We start from the raw sequence: 14,996 nt of genomic DNA on the forward strand, positions 1-14,996 counted from the left end.
ATTTTATGTAATGCAAGACCCTTTTAATGGGAAGCTTAAGACCTGAAGAGAGAAGTTGATGGCATTTATTACTGAGGGACAGGGACAGTCGAATTATGTAATTTTACCAGCCATATCATTCTATACTATAAGAATGTCCACACTGGGGCATGTCACTCTTATTGTTGGTTTAAATTCATACCTTAAATTATACAGAAGGAACTTTCCCATGTAAAGAAGGCCAGTTGCTTATGCAGCTTCTCCTTTCACTGGGCCTGACTGGCACATGCTAAAATTCACCCACCTCTCACTCCCCCCTGCAAAACAACATGCTCTCATTATTCATTTTTCAGTACATTTTGAGACCCATCAAATCACCACTTGGAAGCAGAATAGATAGTAAGTGTTGGCAGGATGAGAAAGCAGCACTGTACAGCACAGGGTGCACAACAAAATGGATATGTCTGTATTTATTAAAGGGTTTCCTAGGGCTATGAGACATGGAGCACTAATGCATGGCTGGAAGGGAGGTTTAATGTTGTGCAATAGCTGGCTAAACATAGCTGGCCTGATTCTGATCTTGCACTAGCTTTACTCATTTGGGATATACAGGAGTTACTTCTGCGTTGTCAATGGAAGGAGTTCAGAGTAAGGCTCAGATGGTGTAAATGAGGATTGCACCATTCATTTCAATGGAACAACACCCACTTATACCAGCTGAGCATCTGGCCTGCAATACCTTGAAGTCCAAATATCTCCCCTGTTCCCAATAGCAGTCTTTTTTCTCCCCCAGACAGAAGGCTTATAATATTTTCTCCTGACGACATGGCTCATAAATAACTGTGTCACGCTGTATAACCATTCTAAATGGAATTTATACACTCTGATGTATTTGGGGGGAATGTGTTTAGTAAGGGCTTTTTTATTATGCTATCTTTACATGCCATCATAGTAATAGCTGTTACATTATATTTGTTTCCTCTTGACAAAAATATTGGAATAACAGAAGAAATATCAAGGTATGTTATTTCCTTTAAAAAAACAATGTAAAGTCGCTGCTCTGCTGCTAGGAGACATTCTTGGCCGGATGAAATATTTAACCAGGGTTCAAACCACTCATGGCCATGATATGTCCCAGGGAAGCTTTTGCAAGAATAAGGTTATTTGCCTCAGTGCCCTGGACAAATTCCAGATTGGTTAACCATGCTTTGCCCATCTAAAATCCCCCCTCACCCCTCTAGTTCTTTTTCACTTTCTACACTCTTGCGTAGTGCTGCTGGGTGCTCTTAACTGCTGTTCCACACCAGAAATGTGCACATTTGGGGGTGAGTGGAGTGATTCCCATTTACACAACCTGGAATTTGTAAAGCTATTTTGGATCAGTGTGGTTGAGAGGTGCTGTAAGAGTACAAAATTGCCACTGGCAACAATTTCCTTCAGTTTCAGGGCCTGCTGGATCGATTGCCAGCTGCATTTTTCTCTCAATATAAATTTATACCTTGGAAGAAACATTTCACCACAGACCGAGACGTCACCAGTTACTTTACCTTGAGCCAAGGCACCTATGTAATTATTCCAGCTACGTCAGAAGAAGGCCAAGAGTCTGAATTCCTCCTACGAATCTTCCTGCGGAGTCAAGATTACAGCAAGTAAGATTGTTGTAAGTGCCACTTATATAAGCCGCGTTTACGGTGTGCAGAGCTAGAATGCTTGTTAGGACTGTTTCTACAGTTAAGTAATGCAAAGTTTTGTTTTTATTGGTTTTGTGGAAAAATAATGCAAAGATCAGTTTTAGTGGCAAGGATGGTGTTGGTAACACTGGTAGGCATGTAGGCTAGGCAGATCTTTGTGCAGGACTGCAGTCACAGAACACAACAATGCTCCATCTAGGGTTATCAAGTCAATGATCACATTTCCAGCACACATGCCCATGCTTTCCAGGAAAGCCTAAGCATTCATTAAGCATCATTTTGAGCATCGCATTACATTCTCTGTATCTGAGATGCCCCTCCAGCTGGTAGTAAACTTCTGTTCCAAGAAAAAAGGACTCATACCTTGTGTTAGGTGCTGTTGTTCTTAAATAATTCCATTGCAATAATGCTGATAGGTCCCTATCAAGATAAGTGCCCCGTTGTGCTAGTGTTCTGCAGAGGCATTAAAAGATGGCGTGGTGCTTACAACTGAAGTACCTGATTCTGTAGTGCAATTTATGTGGGTTGATTCATTGCACAGATCAATAGCATTCCACGGGGGATAGAAAGTCAGCCAGTAAAGATAGGTTTGTAGATTCTGGAACAATGCTTGTAAAGTTATTTCTAGCCAACATAAATGCATTTCCTGTAAATGCACTACATAATGGCACTGCTACAATACCCTGCACTATACCCTGTATTTGGATTCTCACATAATATGGCCCACACTTCACTTAAGAGATTGTTTGATGAACACTTCCTCTTACTTGTGATAGCAAAAAGTTCAAGCCTGCAGCAGCAATTAGTTTTGAAAAAAGGCTTTGAGCTAGACTGACTTCACTGGGGTTATTCATATGAGTAACTGCTTGGTTATGCATGTTAGAGAGCTGCAGTCTGGGCCAATATAGTTTTAGCTTCTCTCAGGGGGAAGAATTCTCTCAGTCCCAGGGCATGTCTGTTCTGCAGCCCTGGCACACCTGAGAGCACTACTAAAAACCACATTCAACCAAGATGCTCCTGTTCTGCATATATCATCCCCCTTCTGCTGCTCTCCAGGTCTTTGGCTCCACCCCACTTAAAGAGTAGCTGCAGAGGGTAACCTCAGACCAGTTACACGTCTCATTTCTAGGTTTGTCATGTGGAGTTGAAGGGGGCGGGCAGGGTCTGAATTTGGTGGTCCTCTCAGGAGTGCTGCAGAGGTGGGATATGCCCTTACTCACATCTGTTACTAACTGTGGCCTATAATCTCCAAGGTGTGTTGGCAGCCAGCTCTCATACATAACCTTTGGGAGCTTGTTACCTAAATACCTTTTGTGGCTTGGGGGTCTTACTCCACAAATCATCTCACTGGGTGCGTCTACACAAAATGTTTACTGCTGAGCTGCCTAATTAGTGCAGTGCTATTAGGACAGAGTAAACTAATTAACTCTGCCATAGATTAGAACTTGTAAATATAAATACTATCCTATAGCAGAGTTATTTACTCCATTGCAACACATGTATAGATGCTGACAGGGCTGGCTGGGGCATGAGGGTATTCAGTGTGGGGGCTGTCAGCCAGCTAGCCACAAGCTGGAGCACTCTTATGACCCAGTACTGTCATGTTGAGCTAGGTCAGAGCAGCTCTGGACTGGCAGACTGACCCCCCCAGACCTGCCAGCTGGGGCTGCTCCAACCCAGTGCAACATGTTATGGTCCTGGGCACACATGTAAATGTGGTACCCAGAAGCAATAAATTCTGGAGCAGTCTGAGCCGGAGTAAACTACTCCTGGGCACAACATCTACACATGTGCCCAGGACAGCAGCAATTTGGGCTGAAGCAGAGCAGGCCCAAGCTGAGAGAGGGCACAGGGGGGGTCAGCCCTGGGCTCTGCCTGGCAGCATCAGGTGGCAGAGGGGCTGGCTGAGTCATAAGCATGCTAAAAGAGCAGAGCCATGTGGCTAGGCAGCAGAGAGGAGTCTGGCCCTAGGCTAACTGGCTTGACGAGGAGCAATTTACATCCATGGTTAATGTCTACATGTGAATTTAATCACAGTAAATCACCCCAACATAAGATAGTACTGTCCCCAACATTACTATCTTATTGCAGGATTAATTAGTTTACTGTGGCCTAATACTGTCACATGTGTAGATGGGGATGCTTTACTCTACAGCTAATTAGTCTACTCTGCAGTTAAGCACATGTGTAAACATGGTCACTAGGCACATCAACACATACAATGAATGTGATGCAGTAATTGCTGGCACGTGTTGTGCCATAGTTTATTGCTTCCAGGAGCCATGTTTAACACATGTGCCCAGGACCACAGCACGTTGTGCTGGCTCAGAGGGGGCAGGGGGCTCAGAAGGGTCAGCCTGCCAGCCCAGGGCTGGTCCAACATGGCTCAATGTGCTGCAGAGGGGCTGGCTGGGGCAAGAGGGTGCAAGGCTAGTCAGCTGGTAGCCCCTGCACTAAAGCGCTCTCATGCCCCAGTAAGCCCCATCAGTGTCTACATGTACACTGTGGTGCACTAAAGAATTCTACTGTAGGATAGAACTTGTGTTTACAAGTACTAACCTAAGGCAGACTTTATTAGTTTACTGTGGCATAATAGGGCTGCACGTGTAGACACTCAGATTTTACTGCAGAACTAGTTAGGCAACGCTGCAATAAACATCTCATGTAGACATGCTGACTGAGTAGCAAGATACTGTTCGGTGTGCACATCTGCATGAAACGTTTATTGTGGCATTACCTAATTAGCTCCACAGTAAAGTCTCAGCATCTACTTTTACAGCCCTGTTGGGTTGCAGTAAACTAATAAACACTGCCATAGTCAACACAAGGGCTATCTTATGGTGGCATTATTTAGTGCACTGCAGTGCACATGTAGATGCTGGCTGGGGCACGAGAGTGCTACAGTGCAGGGACTGCCTGCTGCATAGCCCCACAATATATGCCAGAGTTTACGGCTGCATGTAGACAAAATAAGGGGCATGTGTGCATGACACTTTGAAGCAGGTTACATGCTTTTATACTGCTTTAATGGTGTCAGTGTTTGCATGTGTTGGTGGTGTATTGCTCAGTAATTCCAGCCGCTATAGCAAATTTGGTGGTGTAATGCACCTTAAAAAACTTTGGGTGCAGCAAACTAAAACTCCTCAGAGGAGGGGAGGGTGAGCTGCTGGCAAAGTTTTAATTTGCTGCCCTACAGTTGTGGAGTGAAGCCCTGGACTCCCTGCAGCCCCAGGGCTCTGCAGGAAGCCCATGCAGGCACCCTGGCAGCAGCCCAGGAAGACAGGCTTCACCCAAGAAAAGCAGCGAGCCTGATCTTTTTTTTTTCCTGGAGCCTGCCTGCCTGCCTGCCTGTCTGAGCTGTGCAGGGACCTGGTGCTTCCCTCTGCAGCTGCATGTACACTGTGACCCGCTGTGCCCCCTGGGACTGCCCGAACCAGGTGCCTGTGGCTGGGTGCCACCAGGAGGTGGAAGGGGGTCACCACTACAACAGAGGGAAGCACCCCCCACCCCCGTAGTCCAAGGACTGCTCCTCCTGCTGGCAGCTAGCCCTCCCCTTCCTGCCGCTGGAGAGGCGGGTAAGTTAGGGTGTGTGCGCGACACAGGGGTTTAAAGGGCCCTAAATTGAACCCTTGTTTTGAAAAACTCACCACTTCAATTTAGGGCCCCCGTTTCATCTACACATGCCCTATTGCATCACATTATTTGCACCCAGTGTAGGTGAAGGTAGCAGTTGGGAATGAAGAGTGTGACCAGGCCTACTACAACTGCCAGTACACTCAGAGCTAGGGAACTGCTGTAGTACAGTAAACACAGGGAAATATAAAGTATGCTGCAAATATTGCTTCTTCAGCTAAAGCAAGATTGGAGTGCTGAGCGCTGCTCTTTTATTTGCCTCAGTAACAATGAGGCCAACAGGTTAATTTTTATGTGGACTTTAAATTTGTCTTCTGTGTAAACTTGTTGCTTTTTCATGTCCTCAAGTGCTCCTTGAGTCTTTTTATTAATCATATTAATCTTGTGTTTGTAACTATTAAACTGGCTAAAAGGAAATGAGGGGAAGATTTCCTAAAGATATGCTCAGTGTAAGGCAACCTTGAGAAGAAAGCTCTGGTTGAGTAAACTATGGGCTTGATTCTCTTCTTCCTGATACTGGTGTAAATCCAGAGAAGTTAGTGCTGAGTGAAACAGGCATGAGAAGAGAATCAAGCTCATTTTGATCACTGCTACAGCAGTACACTCTTCCAATTTGACTGAGGGCCACTTGCAAGGTACAGCCCTCAAACGTGAGTCCTCAGTGTGTTTGCAAAGCAAGAAACTGGACCACACATAAAGGCATGTGCACAGGCTGTTTTTGCTGTTCAAATCCATTTTTTTTAATGAAGTAGCTTTTTTAATAAAGATCTCCAGGCACTGGATTGGTTATTGAGATTTATGAGGTCCAGTTATGAACCAAAGCCATGTGTTGCTCACTATTTCAAGCATCATTGCTGACACACTCATGGTACCTGAAGAGTGGGACTCCGAGGCAGTGTCCACTACCCTCTTCTGCAGATCTGCACTCAAATGCTCTCTTTTCTGATATGACTCTTGTGATATTTTCTAGATACCCGACCACCAGGCTCAGCCCCATATTGCTAAAGGTAGGAAAATGTGAAAAGTGATTAAGATCAGGGGTTAGCAGCTTATGATGGCTGAAATCCAGCTCACAGCAGCACTTAGCCTGGCCTGGCATGCCTCCCTTCTCTGCCATTACCATGCTGCTGATCTCCTAAGTGTTGCCCCCATTGCAGCACTCCATGCTCTCTCTGCACCCCCTTTGGCAGGCACTGCTTACCGTCACCACCAAATGTGGCCTTCACTGTTGCCAGTGGGAATGGGAGTCAGTGATGGTGCAAGGCACAGGCAGCAGCAGGTGGCCTGGCCACTGTCAAGGGGATGGTACTTTGTGGTAGTGGCTGGGTCAGAAGTAGCTGCCCCTCTCCTCTGAAAGGGAGCCAGCCTCTGATTTAAACAAGTGGAGGTACATGAATCAGCTTTATGGTACAGGTGTTAAAAAGACTCTTTTCTTCCCCCACTTTTCTCTCTCACTCACTACCATGGCTTTTGCTTTCTCTTTTGTCGGATGCCTTGCTCTGGGCTCAGCACAGCCATTCTGCACTCCTTTGTACCATTTTGCTAATAAGACTAAGGGAGGACTGTCCAATGGGCCTCATGTAGCCCATGAGGGGTTAAATTGTGGCCTCTGGGCTCCAACCCAGCCCCTGCAGCTGCAGTCTCTGGGCTCCCTCTCCCTCTGGTGGGGCCTGCAGTCTGCAGCCTAGGGTACCTGAGAGGCACAGTACAGTATAGGGGAAGGAAGGCACCTGGGCACATGGTGTAGTAATGGGTGCATGGTACAGTGGGGGAAGAGAGGCATGCAGCATGTGGCCCCAGAGGCCCATGCACCCCTAATGCGGTCCACAGGGTGTGCAGCCCCCAGCTGCTTAGAAGTTGGACAGCCCTGGACTAAGAGACCAGTTCATGGGAGAGAGAACTTCAGAACCAGGTCCTTGATATTTAGTGAATGCTATGACCTGAAATCACTGTCATCAAGACTGTGCCAATCTGCAGCACTGCATGTTTACTTTCCACATGAGGATTAGTCCATGTAATAGAAGATGATGGATTGCCAGAAACAAATACTCTTTAATGCAGCTCTGCTCTGATCCTGATTCCTCTCATTCCTCAGTTATATCAGTGTCTCTCTAGGAAAGTTGGTGAAATGACACCAGTTATAACTACTGTGAGATCAGATTTGGGCCCATATAATTGCTGCCCATGTGCAGTACAATTTCTAGTCCGCCTGCTAGACTAGCCCTCTGTGACTCAGAGACTTTCCAGACCTGGCATATTCTACTGGACAGCCCCCTCCTGCCTTGTGTGGAGCTTCAGTTTGAAAAACACTATACCTGATTTTCCTCTTGCTAAGAGCAGTGAAAAGTAGGAGTACCACCACTACATTGAATGGTGTCAGAGAAGAGAAACTCGAGCCCCTTTTTGCTAATGATCTAGTCAGCAATTAATTAATTAATTAATTAATGAGAGCATAAACTTAAGTATCTGTTACCCAGTTGCATTCAGATGCTGTCAACTTCCCCACCAAATGTCATTAACCAATATTTCACCTTTTCTTAACATGGGACCTGATTCTACAAACCTTACTCATATAAATGGTCCTTACTCATGTGAATCATCCTATTTAAGTCCGTGGAGCTACTTGCATGGGAGAGGATTAGCAGCCTGGGCCCAAAAGATGAATTCAATGCTGCCTATGCAGTCTTCCTCTCAGACAGGTCTCCCTCCTTCATGTATTTCTGCCTAGGCTTCCCAATTCCCATTCTGATTTTCACATACTCCTGACCATCCATCTAAGCTTCTTCTGACCCCTCTTTGTCTCTGTGCTTGGAACCATTAGCATAATGAAGGGCGGGTGACCCAGGCACCAGCCTCAGGCACCTATTTAAAGGGCATGCAAAAATAGCAGTTGCCACCGCTGTCCCAGCAAGCTCAGCCCCTGCCACCACCTGTGTAGGATGCAGAATCTGGGAGTTACACCTCTGCTTGGAACATCTTTCCATTAAAGGACACCAAGGTCTCCCCCTTGTCTTCCAGATCCTTCCTGAACCCCCACCCCTCTTCTATATAGCAGTAACATCTGCGCGCTGCTTCTTGTCTAATCACTGCTGCATCTCTTCTTTCCTTGGAACTGCCAGGTCTTTGAGGTACAATACTGTATCCTTTGTTATACATATCTTGCCAACTATAAAGTGCTGTATGTATCTACAAAGCTACATAAATAACGAGGTTCTTCCCCCTACCTCTGTTGTAACTAATTTCTGTATGTGCTTGTTCTGCTTTAATCCAGGATGTATCCAAACAGAACCAAGACAAGAACTATGAAAACATCTTTCTAAGATATGCTAAGCAGGTACCCTCAATAAAACTGCTTAATAGAAAAAAAAACAATAAATATGTGTGTGGCATTTTAAAAAAATAGCTGTGTTCTTGCCATCAATCCACACTGAAAAATGTCTTTAGAAATAAATGTGGGTTTATCAATCCTCAAATGGATATCCTCAAAACAGTATTGATCTGCCTGCCAAAATCCAGAGGAAAAAAAAAAGTGGAAGATGGAATAGAATGGCTAGCTTGGTATATTAGGGGATCATTGTTTGTCTGGGTTTTTTTTTTTTTAACAAGCAATTAGCAGTAAGTCTTGGATATTTCCCCCCTCTGATCAGGATTGTTTCCAGCTTGCATTTGCTGCATTTGGAAAGCATACATCAGTCAGTGTTGGAGTAATTGATTCCTGTTCTCTCTGAGCCAAGCTGTGTGTGTTCACAGGAGATGCTTTTAATGGTTTAATAAACTGTTATAAAGGACTCCTTGACTTAGTCAAGGGAAAAAAATTGCTGCCAAAAGCTTTTGCACAATAGACCTCTCACAGCTAATAGCTATATCAATGCATAAAGGTGAAAATGACACAGACAGTCATACAGAATGCACTGAAGGGGTCTTGGGGTGTAATGGGGACAAGGAAGGCAGATTGTATGTTAGTCTGCAGATGAACAGATTAGATCTATGGGGTCAATGTACAAGAGGAGACAGTGGCTCAGAATCTCAGTTTGCTTATGCCAGAATAATAGTGAATAGATAAATCCTCTTGCAACATAAAGACACTTACAGGTATTGTGGCCCCCTCTACACTTACAGGTATTGTGAAATTAACTGATTAATTGTGCAATTACCTTAAGATGAGTCCGTCTGTTAGATCCCATTGTGCCTTTACCTGCCTGGTGGCCAAGAAAGAGGGTGTGCCTAGCATGCCCTTATGTATTCCTACTTGCTATACAAGTTTCTGGAAACTACTAGCAGGAGAAAGCAGCCTTCATGTTGCTTGAACTCATGACAGGAACATTGCCCTGTACCTAGAGTTTGCAGGATTGGGAAGGGACACAGAGGTGGCTACGTACCACCTCTTCATTCTTCTCTGAGTCACAAAAGAAGTTGGTGGCTGAGCCAGGCATAGAATAAGTGGACTTGTACAGAGCACAGGTTAACTGGTAAAGTGCACTGAGTACTTGAATGAATCATCTCTACCTTTAGGTGGTGCAACATCTCCAAGCAAACAATCAAATAATGAATTAAGCAATAGTAAAGGTTGCTGGGGAGGCCTGATACCCCAAACTCCTTGGTGCCAGATATGTCACTACATTCCTTCTCACTGACAAATTAATCCCAGAAATGATTCAGTTTGAATCATAACAAATAGCATGTTAGAGAGAGTGCATCCATGAGGGACTGTTTCAAGTGAGTTGAGAGGAATAAGCTGGTGACCACACCGATGCTGATAAAACCCCAGGTAGAAACATATGTCATGTCATAACTCAAAACTTCCCTGCTCCCTCCTGAATTGGCAAGAAATCATTATTTCAGAGAAATGGGCAAAAATATAGAAAGTTTGTATCTGAACCAAATACAACTCTGCAGTGCCAAAGCACATGTGGGAGTCTGGAGTTTGTACTTCCTATGACAACAGGCTCTGAGGGACCTGAGAAGCCATTACCCTGTAGTCAGCATAGCTGTATATTCACTCCTGTATGTAGCTGTTATTCGTAATTTTGCCTAGTTGCTGATCTTCCGGTAACCCAGTGTATAATTCAGAGGAATTTTGCTTTGGCTTATCTTGTACATCGTCAGATAGAAAAGACTGCCCAGAGCAATCCTAGGTGGAACAAGGTGAGGTGGGGGTTAAACCACCAGATAGGGAGGCCTGAATCCTATGCTTTGCTAAGACAAAGACTTCTTTTGTGACCTTGGACAAGTAACAGGTTCAAATCCAACATCAGGTTTAGACAGGTAGGCATGCTGTCAACAGGAGAGCACTCCTGAAACTGCCTAGCCCATGGCTGGCTTGCTAGCTACAATGTATCACAGAGAAGTAGCTAAAAAAAACCCCGTCCAGCAAGGACTGGGAGTTAGAACCTGAGTCCTCCAGGCTATGGGCACGTGCCCCAATCACAAGGTTTCCAGGCTAAAAAGTAGGTGGTTTCTTTGTCAACCTTCCCTGACGTAAGTTGTGTTATCCTGCCAAAAGGAGATTGGATGTGGATCTTAAACCCTCCAAAGCTCCTTATCTATATGAACATGGGGAGGTTACTTCTCCACTCTGCCTTGTGGCAATAATATTCAGAAAGCACTTTGAGATGCTTGCATTGGCAATGCTGATTATTGGTCTACAAAGAAAAGAAAATGGTTCAGAGAGCCCAGTTCGTCCACCCAATTTGCAGCTGTATCAGTCCGCTAACCAATGGAGTTACTTCTGATTTCTAGAGAGTGAGGAAAAGAAGTCAGGGTCAAGGTGAGAAATAAGGAAACCCAGTGCTTATGAAGGCTCTTGTTTGTTCTGCCTTAGGGTTCAGAGATCAATGCCTCACAGCTGCAAAGACTTCTCAGTGAAGTGTTCCTGCAAGGTAAACCACTTTGGGGTCTACTTTGTGTTCATTGTGTTTCCTTATTCTTGGTCTACTGTCAGAGTGAGGGCTTCATGCTAATTTGGATGGTCCTAAGCAAGTGCTCACTCTGGCTGAGAGAACTGTTTTATTCAGAAGAACTGAAAACTCTCCACTGGGATTCCCTTTGTGCTCAAGAGTTTTTTTAGAAAAAGTATGATCACACAAAGGGAAAACACATAGCAAAATAGTTTTACAACCCGGACCAGATTCCCATAAAATGGTCACAGAGATGAGCACATGTTGCATCTTCAGCGTCTCAGTGTCACCACCCTTCCTATCAGGATCCTTGAGGTTTTGAGCCCAGAACTTTGGAACCAGCAGGCAGAAGCCCAGGCCAGCAGGCACCCAGCCAGCCCTCAGCCCCAGCAGGAACCAATGGAAACCAACAAACACCTGACCTGAGGGCTATAAATCCTCCCACTTGTTGCATGCCCTTGTCCCAGCAACAGCCTTATTTGGTGCAGTTGTTTATGACACTCCTGACTGCAGTTAAAACTTGTTACTGCCTTGAATCTCCTGGCCTCAATTGTTTGCTCTGACCATGACCCTCTTTTGACATCCTGGAACTGGGACTGATACCTAGCGCTGACCTTCTTTTCCATTCTGGTATACCTCTAATCATTAAGACTGACTGCCTATGCCCCAGTCAACTCTTACACCATTGTTCTAACCCTTAGCGTCTAAATAGTGCTGTAGCGGCCTCTCCGTTCAAGAGTATCAATCAACCAAGAGTACAGTCAAGTGTATCCCTCTTTTTCCTGCCCTGGGTCCCATACAGATCCATCCCTGACCCACCTGCAACCTGTCCTGCTGTTTTAGCTCTTGGACCTCACACAGCTATACTGAGGTCCTCTTACTATGAGACTGCAGTGCCTCTGCTAGCCAGTCCATACATCACTTTGCCAGTGGCCCTCCACCATGCCTCAAAGCCCTGACATCCCTGTTTTATTTTACTCCTAACCCATTCCCCAGACTGTTCCACCTGCCAGCAACTAAACAGTTGATATAGTATATGACTAAGTCCCAAAACAAGGGATCAATGCAATTATTTACACAAGGACTCCAACATGCTGTAGAATTCATTCATCTGGTCTAAAGAGATTTTTTTGTAGCTTTAGCTTATTTGCTCTTTATTTCTAATGAGAAATGATTCCATCTGTAAAGAGGGAAAAGGGGAGCACCAGCATTGTGTAGAACCCAGGTAAACTGTGGGCCCATTTGAGAGACACAGCCCCTTCAGGGAATCTGCAATTCTAATTGCAACTCTTCCTGCTGTTTCAGAGCCTGTGCCAAATCCTGGGGCTGAAATGGATTCTCCATTCCATCCTAACAGTGACACATGCAATCGCACTGGCAGAAAGTGAAGAGTTAACTCCATCATGTACCATTGCTTTTCTTAATGCTCTCAGGCAGCCCTCTTAGTCTAGCCATCTGATCTCTTTTTGTTTTATCAATTCTTATATAGATCAAACGGCCAGCCTAGGAGAAGGATTCAGCCTTGATTCATGCAGAGGCATTTTAGCTCTGATGGATGTATCCTTTCAGCAAAAGCAATAAACTACCCCTGCACTGCCCATTTTGGCCTTGAGTTATGGCTGAGCCGAGCCTCTCATTGTGAGAACCTGCAAGTAAATATTTGCCATGATTTCCAGTAACTCACATTCCCACAGTATGTTTGCGATGCATCCTTGCTCTGCATCTCCCTGACGATAGTGTGGTTGGGGTGGGGGCATATTCCTCTCTCTCATTACTTCAAAATATGTTACTAATAATTACATTGCACTTGTCGTCAGAGCTGTCAGTGATTAATATGCCATGGCCAGCCCCCAACTTTAAAAACATCTATTGGCTCCCATGCAAAACTTTTGGATTTGGCAAGGCCCACTCCACAGCTAGCGCTCATGGGCAGATCCAAGATTTACTAAAGGTCAGGGGAGGGAGCAGCATATTGCACCTCACACCATGTGGGGGTGGGGGCAAGGCATGGCCAGAGCCCCTGGGATAGCAGGAAGCCAGGCAGAGAGCAGGCACATGAAGGCTAGGGACCCACCCACTGCCACCACTGCTACTCTCCCTGGCTGATCCAGGCACTGGGGAATCCAGAGAGGTGCTTCTGCATCACTTCAGCAGGGGGCTGTGGGGAGGAGTGATGCTGAGGGCAGCAGCAATAGCACTCAGATTCCTCCTTCCAGTGCCTGCTCCCTGCCTAACCAACCCCGTCCCCAGAGTGCCCCCCCACCCAAAAGGAGGAATCTGCATGCTACTGCTACTGTCCCCAGCTAAATCCAGCTCCCTGCGCAGCTGCTCCTTGCAGCCTGTGTCTGGAGTAGGGCAGGAGGAGCTCTGGGGCTCCGCCTGTGCCTGTGCCTGTGCCTGTGCCAGCCAGGGACAGTGGCAGTGACGCAAGGTGCGTTCCTCCTTCTGGTACCTGCTCCTAGCCAGTGAGGGACATGGGGAGGGGGAGCAGCAGAGAGCAGGTGCAGGAAGAAGAAACCCACCCATTACTGCTGCTCTCCCCTGCCAAACCCGGCACCCCATATACCCTGCACCTGGAGCAGGGCAGGAGTGTCTTAAGCTTCACCTGTGCCACTGTGGGTCATTTGGCGACAGTGGTAGCAGAAGGGGGTGTGACTGCACTGGTGCACCTCTTACCCCCTACTCCCCATCTGTCCTTGCTAGCACTCTTCCTGTCCACCTTTCCTTCAAGGCTGCAAGCTTGGCTTGTCTATAAACTGGTGATTCACAGCCACTGCTCTAAGTGTATTGTGACAACAATTAAGCTATGATTTCTGCTGGCCACTCAAGCCCTGGCCAGTGTCTGAGGCGAGACACTGTGTCACTATGGAGTCACATGAAGATGCCTGGCACACCATTCTTCCTTTGGTGTGTGCCTTTTCTATTTAGATGGATCACACAGTCTTTTTACTGTTAACAAGACAACATTGGAAATACATTGCTGGCCCTTGTAGAACAAGAAGGTTCCTTGATGAAAACATAAATTCTCCCCTGTGCATTCTCTCTCTTGCTGTCTCCTTTTTTTCTGGGCCTTAGAATAACTCTGAGACACTGCCAGACCATTTCAGATTGCCAGAAAATGAATAAAAATGACCAGCAGCTCCTCTCTTTTTTCCCCAGCTTTTGTGTATCTGTCTGGAGAGAGACACAGAGAGACTTTTCTGTTGCTATATCCCTCGCTGCCTAAGTGGTCATTGTGAATTCATGGCATGTGCAGGGAGATGACACAGCCACTCTTTGCCCCAGTATTCCATTTTTGTTCAAGGCAGATTTTTCATTCACTAAGTTGCTGTATAACCATATACAGTGTGACCCTACTGGCCTTTTAAAGACAGGAACAGCCACACTAACTAAGTTTTGTGGCAGCAGCAAACACCCGCTCTCATTTCACTGGCTGCTGCCCCCGCTCTCCCCAAGACAAAGCGAAAGGTGTTTGTTGTAGGAGACTCCATCCTGCGCGGCACTGAGGGGGCAATCTGCTGCCCCGACCCCTTAGCCCGGGAAGTCTGCTGCTTCCCGGGGGCCCGCATTCGAGACATTGCGGAGAGGATCCCGCAGCTCCTCCGGCCCACAGACTGCTACCCCATGCTCCTTATTCACGTGGGCACCAATGACACGGCTCGGAGCACCCCCAGCCAGGTCACGAGGCGCTACAGGAAGTTGGGAGCGGGGCTTAGGGGTCTGGGAGCTCAGGTGGTGTTTTCGTCGATCCTCCCAGTCTCGGGCTATGGGCTGAGGAGGGAGAGGAGGATCCACG

At 46.3% G+C, this 14,996-nt stretch overlaps 1 protein-coding gene across 1 annotated transcript in view; it reads left to right on the plus strand.

The window, feature by feature from the left end:
* CAPN13 (calpain 13) overlaps nucleotides 1–14,996 on the plus strand; it is an 82,544-nt gene that overhangs the window by 48,778 nt on the left and 18,770 nt on the right. Inside the window, exons 13-17 of the mRNA XM_019549574.1 lie at nucleotides 1,420–1,628; nucleotides 6,274–6,310; nucleotides 8,575–8,637; nucleotides 11,125–11,182; nucleotides 12,690–12,757. Of these exons, the coding sequence (XP_019405119.1) occupies nucleotides 1,420–1,628; nucleotides 6,274–6,310; nucleotides 8,575–8,637; nucleotides 11,125–11,182; nucleotides 12,690–12,757 (435 nt within the window). The remainder of the gene's footprint in view (nucleotides 1–1,419; nucleotides 1,629–6,273; nucleotides 6,311–8,574; nucleotides 8,638–11,124; nucleotides 11,183–12,689; nucleotides 12,758–14,996) is intronic.

This window comes from Crocodylus porosus, unplaced genomic scaffold, assembly GCF_001723895.1.
Source record: "Crocodylus porosus isolate Cpor-Errol unplaced genomic scaffold, CroPor_comp1, whole genome shotgun sequence".
Lineage (NCBI taxonomy): Eukaryota > Metazoa > Chordata > Crocodylia > Crocodylidae > Crocodylus > Crocodylus porosus.